Source organism: Manis javanica, chromosome 12 (assembly GCF_040802235.1).
Source record: "Manis javanica isolate MJ-LG chromosome 12, MJ_LKY, whole genome shotgun sequence".
In the NCBI taxonomy this organism is placed as follows: Eukaryota; Metazoa; Chordata; class Mammalia; order Pholidota; family Manidae; genus Manis; species Manis javanica.
The window spans coordinates 91,268,973-91,282,487 of record NC_133167.1 but is presented as its reverse complement, the minus strand read 5'-3'; the positions used below and the strand labels follow the sequence as shown (position 1 = coordinate 91,282,487).

Genomic DNA, 13,515 nt, shown 5'->3' with positions numbered 1-13,515 from the left:
GTGTCCTTTGCTGTACAGAAGCTTTTAAGTTTGATGTAGTCCCATCGGTTCATTTTTGCTTTTGTTTCCCTTGCTCGAGGAGATGCATTCAGAAAAGAGGTGCTCATGCTGATATTCAGGGGATTTTTGCCTATGTTGTCTTCTAAGAGTTCTATAGTTTCATGACTTACATTCAGGTCTTTGATCCATTTCGAGTTTACTTTTGTGTGGGGGGATAGACAATAATTCAGTTTCGTTCTCTTGTACGTAGCTGTCCAATTTGCGGACACCAGCTGTTGAAGAGGCTGTCATTTCCCCATTGTATGTCCATGGCTCCTTTATCATGTATTAATTGACCATATATATACTTGGATGTATATCTGGGCTCTCCAGTCTTCCATTGGCTGCAGCTACGTACGGGTCCCTGAGCCTGCAGCAGCAGCCTGGGAAGCTGCCCAAGTCTGCTGATGGAAGAGGTGCAAGAGCACCTGCCCCAGCAGAGGCTCAGGATGAGCAGCGGGAGGAAGAGGAGCAGGAAGCAGACTAGGGTCCTGGGGCGCCGGGTGCCTCCTGTCCAAAGGGGAAGCTCTCCTCTGCACACAGCCAGGGTACCAGCTGGGTCGTGGGCCTGATGACAGCAGTTACAGGGCTACACAGGTGAACAGAAGAGGCAGGTTATCCCAGGTTCCCCCCGTTATCCTGCTTCCACCCTGTCCTCACTACCCTCTGTGCTCCTGGCCCTGTGCAGAGGGTCCTGTCAATCACCGTCACCCATGGGGTCCCTGTCACAGTGAGGCGCATGAGCATCACCCACTCACAGAGGAGGAAACTGGGTCCCAGAGAGGGAGGGGAATCACCCTTGAGCCTGACAGGACTGTTCGGCAGTGGAGCAGAATCCCAGCCCAACCTGTCTTTAGTACTCCCCCACACCCAGCATGGCCCAAAGCTTCCCTGAGGCTGGGGAGCAGCCCACCCCTTGCGAATGGCCCCAGGCCAGAAACTTACCTGACTCTGGCCACTAAGTTTAAATGTTGCGGGACCTGAAGAACAAGAGTCCCTTTCTGCTGGCCCTCTGGCCTGGGGGCTCTAGCTGGCAGGACAGGGTGTATCTGCAGGACAGAGGGGCACCTGTGAGTCCCTGGAGCCACATGTCAGGGGCCCTTCTCCCAGAGCCTGCCAGCAGCTGGAACCCACACGTGAGTCCTGCCCAGCCTCACCTCTTCTGGTCATCCAGGGTCTCCACGGCCTGGAAGAAGGCTCTGAAGTGCTCCTCGGGTTGCAGGTGATGCGTCATGGCCACGTACTTGTGTATGAGCATCTCACGTAGGATGGAACTTTCCTGCGGCAAAGGAAGGACAGGATGCACACAAGGAGGGGCGTGAGGAGCGGAGCAATGGGATGGTCCCTGATCTTTGCTCCCGTGGGAACCTGCCTTCCCTCCAATGCTATCTAGCCCTGCCTGTTCCCACTGTTGGGTCTCTAGCTGCTCCTCCAGGAAGGCCATCTTGATGCCACCCCCATCCCCCACCCGACAAAGCCGTGAGTGTCCTCAGCTCTGGGTGTGTTAACCTTCTCAAGACATGTCAGACCCAGGGGTTGGGCCGGACAGGGTCCTGCCCAGGGGCTCTGCACCCCCCCCTCACTTTCTGTGGTGGGGTGTTACAGTAGCTCAACTCCGTCTCATCCCGTCACCCTGGAAGGCACCAAGGCAGCCAAAGTGCATCAGAAACAGCCCCCTGCACCCAGAATGAGGCCCAAACCTCCCCACCCTTTCTCAAGTTGGAGCACTCAGACCTAGGCCAGGATCTGGGGTACCGAGGAGGAGGGACTGGACTGGGGAGCTGAGGCCAAGCTTCCCATGCAAGTCTCTCTGATGACAGGGAGACTGAGGCCTCAGGCAGGAAGGCACGGGCAGCCCCCTCCTGTGCTTCCTGCCTTGAAGGAGCAACATCCCTCCCCCTGGGCAGGGCCTGAGGGAGAGGCCATCCTGCTCAGAGGCTGCAGCCTGTAGCCCTCAGCCCCACCTGCCCTGGGGCTGGGACTGGGGCTTAAGGGGGGCAGGGGGTCCTTCTGGCTGCCCTCTCCAAGGAGCCCAGCCCCTGGGGTGGAGGGGAGACTCCCAAGAGGCGGGTGGCCTGGTGCTGAGAGCTCCAGCTCACTAGGGTCTCTCTCCTCTTCAAAGCTCACCATCCTGCACACCCTGTGCCCCTCTGGCCTCACTCCCATCATTCTGTTCCAGGGTTTTGACTAGGACCAGGAGGCCAGCCATGAACAATCCGAAGATGGGGACCATGCTGTGCCACTGGGTGGGGAGGTGCCCCGTCTACCTCAGGGGAGCCCATAGAGCCTCTCCTGAACCCCTCACTCGCAGCCCCTAGCTCCCCTTGGACCACCCTGTGCTTCCTCCCACGCCCTCCCTTCGCCCTGCTCTCCCCTCCTGTCCCTCCCAGGGCTGGCTTTTGGCCAATCCCAAGACCCGTGGTCCCTGCACCCGTCCTCCAACTTCTCTCTGTACCCAGCTGCTCTCTCCCTCCTGGTCACCCCAGTCCTGGCAGTTCAGGGCTGGTGGCACCAGCAGCAAGTACAGGGTCTCCCCTACAGCCATGACCCTGGCCAGGCCACTCTCACCTCCTGCCTATCCTCAGATTCCCGGAGGAAACGATGCTGTTGCGTCACCATGGAAGTCGCCTCCTGCAAGGTTCAGGTCACTCAGGTGTGCTCATGCTCCCCTCCCACATGGCCTCCCACAAATCAGAGCTTGGTTGGTGGATGCCTCGCCTGAGTCCTCTGGTGCTATGCTGTCCCCACCCCCAGCAGGCTCTCAGCTGAGGGCGATCTCAGCTCCAGCACACACTTATACTCATGGGTGTCCTTGGGCCACTGCCGGCCGCCCTGAGAGGCTTCCTCACCTGCAGAGTGTCAGGGGAGTTCCCTTTGCCTCCCAGGGTGCCCTGAACACTCACTGTCAACTGGCTATCACCACGGCTCCCCTCACACGACCGGGTGGGATGGGCACAAAGCTGAAGGCCATCTTGTGCTCCCTGGACCCTGCTCACCTGGGAGGCCCGCACCCCAGGGTGACAACCTTCCCTGACCAGATGAGGAGCCTGAGGCCTCAGAGGGGCAGTGATGGGCTCAGGGGGCCCTGGGGGGGGCTGACCTTGCTCTTCCATAGGCCCCACCCCTGCTGCCAGCCCAGTGCCAGCCCCAGCCCCAGCCCTGACCAAGAGCCTGTCCTCTGGGTCCTCACTGGATGTCAGGCCCCCAGTCAAGTGGAGCCAGGGAGGGAGACAAACAGGATACCTTGGGGGCCAGGCGGAGCCTACTTCTCCCATCAGCTGTCCCCTCTCACCATGCACACCTCGAGTCAGCACCCAAGGCTGGGCCACAGCACGGCAGAGGGCTTGCCCCAAGGATCCCCTCCCTCCAGACCTCTAGCCTCCATTTACCTTGAGGAGCCTCTTCCGGTTAAGCCACCTCTCTTTTTCAAGTCTCTTATGCATCCTGGAGCTCTTCCTAAGGGGAGGAGAGAGGAGGGAGACATGTGGCCAACAGGTGGACGCTTTGGGGGTGTTGGACCCCTTTTCCACTAGCCTGCATGAGGCTTTCCACCATGGCTCTTAGTCCTGGGGAATCTGAGGCCTGCAGTTCTCCTGGGGATGGTTCTGCTTTGGGACAGGTGGCTGTCCTTGGGACAGAGATCTCCTGCTGCAGAACACATGCTGAACATCTCCCATTGGCTTCAACCCACACCTGACGAAGAAACCCGATTCCTGAGGGGGAACCGCTGGCCTAACCCATAGGGGCTCTGAGGGCCCGCCATCCTGTAAGCCCCTGTCCCCAGGGTCTGCCGCCTCCCAGGAGCCCCAGCCGACTGAGGGGACACTGCCAGACCTAGGGGTGGTGTCTCTGGTCCACTAAGGTCCCCTGGTCCTAGTGACAGGACTACCTACCAGGAAACACGTCCCCAGGTGCATTGCAGACGACTGATGGCCGGGCTCTGCAGGGCCAAGAGAATGGCGTGGAGGTGTGCAAAATTCTCAAGGTCCAGACACTCCTGGGAGGGAAGACAGAGCTGAGAACGTGGCCTGCTTCTGTCCCCCTATGAACTCCTGTCCTTAAGGAGACAGGCACCCAGGGAGCCCAGCACACCCAGTACCTGTTGAGCAGCCCTCCTGGGTGGAGGACTGTATCTCAACCCAAGGAAGGGGCCAGGGATGGCTGTCCCACCCTCGGGGCCTGCGAGTCCAGGTCAGCATGTCCCTGGCAGGAGGGGCCCAGGGACCGGGCAGGGTCAGACTGTAGGACTCCATCCTGAGAGTTGGCCAAGGAGGGGAAAAGGTCCCAACATGCCAGGATGGACCCTGGGGGCTGTTTTATGGCACACCTTGGCCACCTGGATCCAGAACTCTACCACTCGGGCCCTGTCCCGCGCCGTCATGCCTGGGGCCCCGAGGCAGGAGGAGATGACCACGTTGGCTGCATCATTAAATTGCTTTATGATTTTATTGATGGTGGGGGTCAGGTGTTCAATGTTTCTGTTGTATGACTGGCTCCCGCAGCGGGTCATGCGGTCGTCCACTGCCACCTTGGTGAACAGTTCCTGGGGATGGCAAGGGGGTGTCATTTAGCTGTGTCCACGGTGCCCCTGGTCCCAGGTGGTTACCAGTCAGAGCTGGAGCCCAGGCCACTGAGGATGTGGTGTGAGCCTTATGGCAGTCCAGGCTTTGGACTCCATCCACTGAGGCACCCAGGAACGGATGCACTGGACCCCACAATGGTGGGGAACAGAGGGCCTCACTGAGAACAGGCATCCTTCCTCACCTCCTCCCTGCAGCACAAGGCAGCTCATGCCTGCACATCCTGGGGCATCTGCCTCCCATTCTGTCACCCCGTGGATCCCGCTACCCACTCAGGTGCAGTTACCCCCAAAACAACTCCAACCGGGCCTTTGTTGTTGTCTGTCAGGTACATGGCAGGGGCCTCTGAAGTGAGGAGGCTGTGGAGGCCTGCCAGCCAATGGCCTGAGGACCTAAGGCCCTGGCAGCACCTCTCTGAGCGCCCTCTCTACTACACTGCCCCTCTCACCCCAGCCAGGCCCTGCCCACCTTCCCTCTGCTATTTCTCATTGGTCTGCAAGAATCCCTAAGTGCCAGCCCTACTGTCCCTGTGGTCAGTGAAGGCTTGGGGGTGAGGAGAGTTTCTCAGGGCATATGGTGGGAAGGTGGCACGTCGGCCCAGATCACAGGAGTGCACATTGGGACAGCAGGTCTGGGGCAGCCCATGGCACAGGGAAGGCCCACCCCAACTTCGATCCCGCTCCACTCACCGCATACATCAGGGTCAGTTGCTCGGCAACCAGGCGTGGAGGGAATGCCAGGAGGGTGGACTCTGGAGCTGGCTTTGCCCCTGCCAGGCCCGGTGCCATTCTGGCAGGTGCCCTGGGCCCTGTGCCTGAGGGCTCATGGGGCTCAAGCTCAGGGCTCGGCAGTGGGGCTGAGGGCACTGCTGGGACGTCCTCCGGCTCTGCGGGGGCTGACGCAGGTGACACTGGCCGTAGCTCCAGCACAGGGGTCTCAGGGAGCTCCTGAACTGGCTCTAGCCATGAAGCCGGCCCTCCCTGTGTCTCTGGAGCCAGTTGCGTCTGCCGTGGTTCTGGAGCGGGGAGGACACAGAGAAAGGGTCACCCTGGGGCTGATTCCCCACACCTTACAATGACAGAAAAGCCCTCACTGCGTTGCAGGCAACCCTGGTCCAGGAAGCCCACCCTAGACGGTTCCCTGGCTGCAGCCCCTCACCTTCCGGCTCTGCCACAGTGGGCCCCAGGTGCTCCTCCTGGGCCAAGTGGTGGAGGACTCGGCCCTCTGGGATGGGTGAAAGCTGGCTGCCATGGAGGACGCTGGTCACATCATTGGGCTCCCAGGCATGGCGCCTAGCCCGGCCCATCCTGGGGCTGGGGAAAGGCCTGGGGGTGGAAGAGTGAGAAGCCTGGTCTTCCCAGCCACACGGCCCTCCCAGCCCACCCTTGTGTGGGCCTGGCCACTCTGCATTCCCCTGCCTGTCCAGGCAACTGCTCCTCCCCCTTCCTGACCCTGTGTGTCCCGGGACCCCATCCTCTCCCATCCTCCCAAATAGGAAGTCCCCAGTCATCAGCCCGCCTGTGGGAATCCAAAGATGGGTCACCTGCTGGGTTCTGAAGGCTCATGGGGCTCCACCTCGGGGGCCGAGACCACTCCCGGGATGTCCGAGATCGCCGCACAGGGGCTGGTGGGCTCTGGACCTGGCACTGGCTCTGCCAGGCCCGGTGCCATTCCGGCAGGTGTTCCGGGCCCCAGGGCTGAAGCAGGTGACACCGGCCGTAGCTCCAGCACAGGTGTCTCTTGTGCTGTCCTCACACCTGTCCAGGGAGCCCTCCCCCTGTGGATCTTATTTGCATGGAGAGTTGACTCCTCTTCATGCTGAAAGGGGCAGGGGGTGTATCGTCAGTGGGAAACCCAGGAACCACCAGGACGAGGGAGGTTTGCAACTCACCCGAGAGTCCCCAGCCCTCTGGGGTGCGATCAAGGAGAGGGAATGGGTGCCCCCAGGGAATGAGATTCCAGGCCCTCTGGAGTGGGACTGTCAACCACTCTCGTGGGGAAGCCCCTGGCAGATTGCCAGGTTTGGAATGGGGTCCTGGGTGTAGACAGCCTGCCCCAGGCCTAGAGAGATGGAGTAGGTGAATCCATCCACCAGCTCCTCCACGCTCCCCTGGGTGGAGCTCCAAAAAGCTAGTGCCTAGTAGCTTGGGAGGTGCCACCTGGGGCTGCCTGGACCTCCCCTCAGGGAAATGTGGGCCTCAGCCCCTGCCCCTGACATCAGGCACACAGGGTCATCTGCATACGACTGGTCACTGAGGGAAGGAGAGGACAAACCCTGGGCTCAGGACTAACACGTGCGTGGAAGTACCTGGTCCCAACACTCACCTCCATGTCCTGAATGATGAGACCAGAGGTGTGACACTGACTGCCCCACCAGGGGGCCACCACCTCACAACATGCTGGCACCCAGAAATGGCCCCCCTCCTCCCCAGCCTTCAGTCCTGCCCATACCCCACACCCACCGCACGCACACAGAAGGGGCCGGGGGGAAGGTCATCCCGGGTTGGGTCACACTTGGGGCCTGGACCTGGGGTGGCCTGCTCTGGGGTGCCCTGTGTTACCTCGGGGTTCCTTGGACAACACGGACAGAGGCATTGGAGGTGGTCTCTGAGCCAACGCCCACAGCGAGCAGGAAGACCGCCCCTGTTTGCTTCCCTGACTTCCATGCCTTCAGAAGGCTCTGCACAACAAGACCGTATGTTGCTCTGTCGAGCGTCTCCGGTCAAGTGAGCAGGACTGGGGTCTGTGACCAGGAACTGGGCACCAGGTCACAATTCAGGTTCTACTGGGCGTGTCCCCAGTGACATCACTTCCTGAAGGTTCCATTTCCTGGGCCCCTCCCTCCATTCACACACGCCCTCCCTCCATTCACACACCTCCACATAACACACAGTACAATAACAGTAACTTCAATACCCCATTTGCCCAGTAATAGACCCTCCAGACAGAAAATCAGGAAGGAAATGTTGATCTTGAACTACAACTTTATACCAAATGGACCTAACAGACATATAATAACATTCCCTCCCATAGTGGCAGAAAACACATTCTTCTCAACTGCGCAGGAACCTTCTTCAGGACAGATCATGGGTTAGGTCATGACGCAAGTCTTAGGAAATTTTAAAAGACTGAAATTCTACCAAGTATTTTTTATGACACAGTGATATGAAACTGTATAGAAATCAGTAACAGGAGAAAACTCGAAAAGTCACCAATAATGTGGAAAATAAACAACACACACCCGAAAAATCATTGGGTTAAAGATCAAATCAGAAGAGTGACCAAAAAATAATGTGAAACAAAGAAAAATGGAAACACAACATGTCAAAACTTTACAGGATGCAGCAAAAGCAGTGGTAAGAGAGGTTCAAGGTGGAAAATGCCTACAATTAAGAAAGTTCTCAAATAACCGAACTTTACACCTCAAAGAACTAGGAAAAGTACCAAGTCCAAAGTGAGTAGAAGGAAGAAGAAATAAAGATCAAACATGAATAAATGAAATGGGCTATATAAAAATGATAGAAAAGGTCAAGAAAATTAATTATCCATGTCTCCTTTATCAGATATTAATTAACAATATATATATGGGTTTATATCTGGGCTCTGTAGTCTGTTCTACTTATCTATGGGTCTGTTCTTGTGCCAGTACCTAATTGTCTTGATTACTGTGGCTTTGTAGTAGCTGTTCTCTAATTTGTTTCATTTACCATCTCCCCTATCTCATCTAATCTGCTTTTAAATCCCTAAATAGTATGTTTCATTTCAGATACTGTATTTTTCAAAGTTTCTGTCTCTTTCATGAAGTCCTCCCTGAGCTCATATGCCTCAACACCCAAAAAACAAATAACCCAATTAGCAAATGGGCAGAGGATCTGAACAAACACTTTTCCAAAAAAAATTCAGATGGCTAACAGGCACATGAAAAGATGCTCCACATTGCTAATCATCAGGGAAATGCAAATTAAAACCACAATGAGATACCACCTCACACCAGTTAGGATGGCCAACATCAAAAATACCAGGAACAAAAAATTCTGGCGAGGATGCGGAGAAAGGGGAACCCTCCTACACTGTTGGTGGCAATGTAAAACAGTTTAACCATTGTAGAATGCAATATTGAGGTTCCTCAAAAAACTAAAAGTGGAAATACCATGTGACCTGGTAACTTTTCTCCTAGGAATTTACCCAAAGATAACAAGATCCCTGATTCAAAAAGACATATGCGACCCTATGTTTATCACAGTACTATTTACAATAGCCAACATATGGAAGCAATGTAAGTGTCCATCACTAGATGAGTGGCTAAAGAAGGTGTGGTACATATACACAATGGAATATTATTCAGCCATAAAAAGAATATAAATCCTACCTTTTGCAATAACATGGATGGAGCTAGAGGGTATCATGCTCAGTGAAATAAGCCAGGCAGAGAAAGACAAGTAGCAAATGATTTCACTCTCAATTGTAGAGTATTAACTGCAAAGCAAAACTGATGGAACAAAACAGCAGCAGACTCACAGACTCCAAGAGGGGACTAGTAGTTACCAAAGGGAATTGTTTAGATAGTCTTGGTGGGGAGATTGGGGAAGGGGATTAAGTAACATTATAATCAGCACACATAATATAGGTAGGTTACCGGGAGGACAGTGTATGTTCCAAAGACATGTAATGACTCTATAGCATCTTATTACACTGATGGATAGTGATAGCAATAGGGTGTTGGGGGGACATGATAATATGGGTGAATGTAGTAACTATAACGTTGCTCATGTGAAACCTTCATAAGATTGTATATCGATAGTTTAATTTTTTTTTTGAGAGGGCATCTCTCATATTTATTGAACAAATGGTTGTTAACAACAATAAAATTCTGTGTAGGGGACTCAATGCACAATCATTAATCAACACCAAACCTAATTCTCAACAGTCTCCAATCTTCTGAAGGATAACGAACAAGTTCTTACATAGTGAATAAGTTCTTACATGGTGAACAGTGCAAGGGCAGTCATATCACATAAACTTTCGGTTTTGATCACGCAGTGATAGCTTAATTTTTAAAAAGTATTCAATATAAAAAAGAAATAATGGCTAATAACTTCCCAAATTAGAGAAAGATTTAAATATCCAATCATGAAGATAATAGATACCTCAAATTTCAACTCAATATGATCTCCAATACTCATAATAATAAAGCTACCTAAAACCAAAGAAAATAAGATAAGTACAAAAGCAGCAAGAGAAAAATATTCTCTCCTACAAGGAAACTTCCATAAGGCCATCAGTGAATTTCTCAGCAGACTCTGCAGGCCTAGAGAGAATAAGATATATATTCAAAGTGCTGAAAGAAAGAAACTTTCAACCAGGAATACTTTACCCTGCATGGTTGTCCTTTGGAAGTAAAGGTGAGATAAAGATTTTTCCTAATAAACAAAAGCTGAGGGTGTCTTATAAGACACCAAACCTGTCTTACAAGAGATGCTGAAAGGAGTTCTACAAGCTGAAACAAAAGGATGATAATCAATAATACAAAAATATATGAATATATGCGACATACTAGTAAAAGTAAGATGTAACAACACTCAGAAACATTACTACTACTTAACACTAATATAAATGTTAAAGAACAAAAGTATTAAAAATAGCTCTATCTTCAACCATTTGTTAGTGGGTACACAGTGTAAAAAGATGCAGTTTTTATCACAGAAGGAAATTTATAACTATGTTGGAAGGCATTAACGAGGCTTATTATAGTGATCATTTCACAACAGATATAAATATCGAGTCATTATGTTATACACCTGATACTAATATAATGATATATGTCCATTATGCCTCAGTAAGGAAGATATAAAAGGTGACATGAACAATTTTGAAGGGGGGAGTAAAAGGATAGTTTTCAATGTGAGCCACAAAGCAAACACCTAAAATAGATACACAAAAGATAAGTAGAAGGGAATCAAAGCATGCCACTATGGAAAATCATCAATTTACAAAGGAAGGAGAAATGGAACTACAAGCAGAAAATAATAAGATGGTATTAGTTAGTCATTAAGTATCAATAATTCTCTAAATACTCACAGATTTAACTTTGTCAAAAAGCAGAGTAGCTAGGTGGATAAAAAATACGACCCAACTATGCTGCCTACAAAAGACTGACTTGAGCTTTAAGGACACATAGAGGCTCAAAGTGAAGGGATGACAAGATATATTCCACGCAAGTGGCAACCAAAAGAGAGGGGATAGCTATATTTTTAACAGACAAAATAGACTTAACGTCAAAAACAGTAGCAAAAGACTAAAATGATCATTATGTAACAATAAAGAGATCAATCAATCAACATGATATCACAGTCTTAAATATATACACACCCAACAAGGAAGTACCTAAATATGTTAAGCAAATACAGATTCTGAAGGGAGAAATAGACAGCAATATATAATAATAGGGGAATACAATACACCATCAAAATGCACAGATCAGCCAGCCAGAAAATCAACAAGGAAACAATTGACTTGGACCACACATTAGAACAAAAGGGACTAACAGACATATGGAGAACATTCCATCCAACAGCAGGAGAATTCACATTCTTCTCAATGCACATGGCATACCCTCCAGTATGGAATACGTGTTAGATCACAAAAAAGTAAGCAAAGTTAAGAAAACTGACATCATACCAAGTATCTTTTCTGACCACAATGTCATAAAACTAGAAATCAATAACAGAAGTAAAGCTGGAAGATTAACAAATATTTAGAGACTAAACAACATGCTCCTGAGCAACCAGTGGGTCAAAGAAGAAATCAAGATTGAAATCAAGAAATACCTTAAAAAACAAAAATGGAAACAACATAAAAAAGCCTGTATATGATGCTACAGAACAGTTTTAAGAGGAAGGAGTATAATGACAAATGACAGGGTCATCCCCAGTTGGAGCGGACTTGGTGCTGGTGTTAAGAACTGAGTTTGGTAAGAAAGAAAGGGACCTAGGAAGTTCAACCCTGCCCACCTGCACCCCGGTGAAACCTCAGAGCATATTCTCGGCTACATGGTTCAACCTTACGAATTTCTTCAAAGAAATTTCCAGTTGAAGTATGTAAAAAGAAACTTCAGTGGCTCAATAAAAAAAATGCAAGTTCCCCCGGAAAAGGAAGGAGGATGTTTTAATACCAAAATAAAGAAAAACAAATGAAACAAAACCCTTCTCTCCAGAAGTAACCACGAGGAACAGCTTGGAGTAAATAAGTCACTTGAAACAAGTCACTTGAAAAATAGATGATTTCTATTCAAAGTCTTAGTGTTTGTGCGGATTGAAAAGATTGTTTTCAGCTTCCACTGCTTGGTTATTTATGGGTTGTCACGCTTCCTGGCTTTGCCTCTCTCATTTGTTTTATTCTAAGTGGGGAGGGTTTGGTTTCAGTGCATGATTTGTGTCTTTCTGTAGACTGCTGAAAGTACCAGCAAGGAAATGTTCTAAAGCTTTACTGTGCCCTCCTCTAGGACATGCTGGTGGTAGACTCATGCTTTATTCTTCAAATAGGAAACCAGCCTTGGTAGGTGGGGAGAGGGCATATGAGCTCTGCTAGGAAATCACTTGCAAAGCCAACTTGATTTCAGAGCCACAAGGAGGCAAGAGTCTGGGAAGGTCTCCTGTCTCCGTGTTCAGGCAGGACACTGTGGGCGGCACCCTCTTTCAGTCCTATCTTGCTGCTTTTCTCCTTTCCCCCTTCCTCTGCCCCCCACTCTCTTTCCTTCCATTTTGCTGCCCCTCCTGCGCCTCCTCATGGAATCTTTCAGTTTCCAGATCCACCCTGCATTAGCCAGAGTTCAGGGGAGCAGCCCCTAGCTCACGGGTAGCAACATTTACTCCTAGAGCAGGTAGAGAAGCCGCTCTTCAATCCAAAGGAACTTATCTGTCAACCCATCTCTGGTCTAAATCTAGTTCAGGAACCAAGTCTCATGCACTCACACCGGCATTTTCGGGAAATCACAGTTGGTGGTATGAATGAGGATCAAGATGGGACCCGAGGCACCTTCAGAACAAGCTGGGATGACAAGCCACCTGGCCACCCCCACCACCCCTGACATTCCGGGTACCTGTTTCTGTTAGTTTGCTTACCCATAAAGTTGTCACATCGGTAGTCAGGAATTGCTCCTTATTGCCTCAACTGTTTCTTAGTGCCACCAAATGTAACACAGCCAGGAATTTGCCCTTTAAAAACCTTTAAAAAATTGTTAGTTTCTGAGACACTCACTGTCTGTTGCTGGCGCCGGGACACTGATCCCCCTTCACGGGGGAGGGACTCATTCTCTCTGCTGCTGGGGGAGCTGCCAGAAGACAGCCTTCACCTTGCAGCTCCCTCCGGAAATTACTCATGGCCGGACTTGGGGGAAGGCTGCTCTACTGACCACCTCCTGGGAGAATATAAAGCCATACACCCTCGCTGCCATGCAGGCCAACTCTGAAGGGCCCTCCCAGCTTTGCTGTGCCCGGCGGGGCGGAGGGAGCTGAGGCCCTTGCTGAGGCTGTGTCACAACTCAGCTTCTCTCTCTGCTCAGTCCAGCTTCCCTTCACTGCCACAAGGGTCGAGTCCAAGAGCTTTCTCTAACAAATGTACTGCATACTAATCTCTGTTTCACAGTCTGCTTCCAGGGAGCCCAAGTGTGGGAATTCTCCTCTCCTAGTCTTAGCAGGGAAGATAATCACAGACAAAACTAAAAAAATAAATAAATACAATTCTTTATTAATGTAACAATAATACAGCATTGTGCTTTAGCTTGCCAAAGCCAGGCCCTCATCTTTGGTTGGGCCACAAGAAATGGGTGGGTAGGACCTCAAACAACTGAGTAGAAGAAGAAAGATTTAAACTTTCTCACAGAAAGGAAATTTCCTGA

At 51.0% G+C, this 13,515-nt stretch overlaps 1 protein-coding gene across 3 annotated transcripts; it reads right to left on the bottom strand.

Annotated features, from left to right (window-relative positions):
* Positions 1 to 916: 916 nt before the first annotated feature.
* Positions 917 to 13,218, bottom strand: LOC118971798 (ral-GDS-related protein-like). 3 transcript variants are annotated; one of them, XM_073219036.1, is made up of 10 exons: positions 12,876 to 13,218; positions 6,163 to 6,437; positions 5,778 to 5,944; positions 5,309 to 5,634; positions 4,367 to 4,582; positions 3,933 to 4,036; positions 3,429 to 3,495; positions 2,608 to 2,670; positions 1,197 to 1,318; positions 920 to 1,088 (listed from the first exon to the last, which is right to left on the bottom strand). In XM_073219036.1, exons 2-10 carry the CDS (start codon positions 6,288 to 6,290, stop codon positions 1,004 to 1,006), a joined length of 1,278 nt encoding a protein of 425 aa, XP_073075137.1. In that variant the 5' UTR covers positions 6,291 to 6,437; positions 12,876 to 13,218; the 3' UTR covers positions 920 to 1,003. The 3 variants fall into 3 exon arrangements, with proteins under 3 accessions (XP_073075138.1, XP_073075137.1, XP_073075136.1); XM_073219035.1 differs by lacking the exon at positions 12,876 to 13,218 and adding an exon at positions 12,740 to 12,847; XM_073219037.1 differs by lacking the exons at positions 2,608 to 2,670; positions 12,876 to 13,218 and having other exon boundaries at positions 917 to 1,088; positions 6,163 to 6,545.
* Between the last annotated feature and the right edge of the window lie 297 nt (positions 13,219 to 13,515).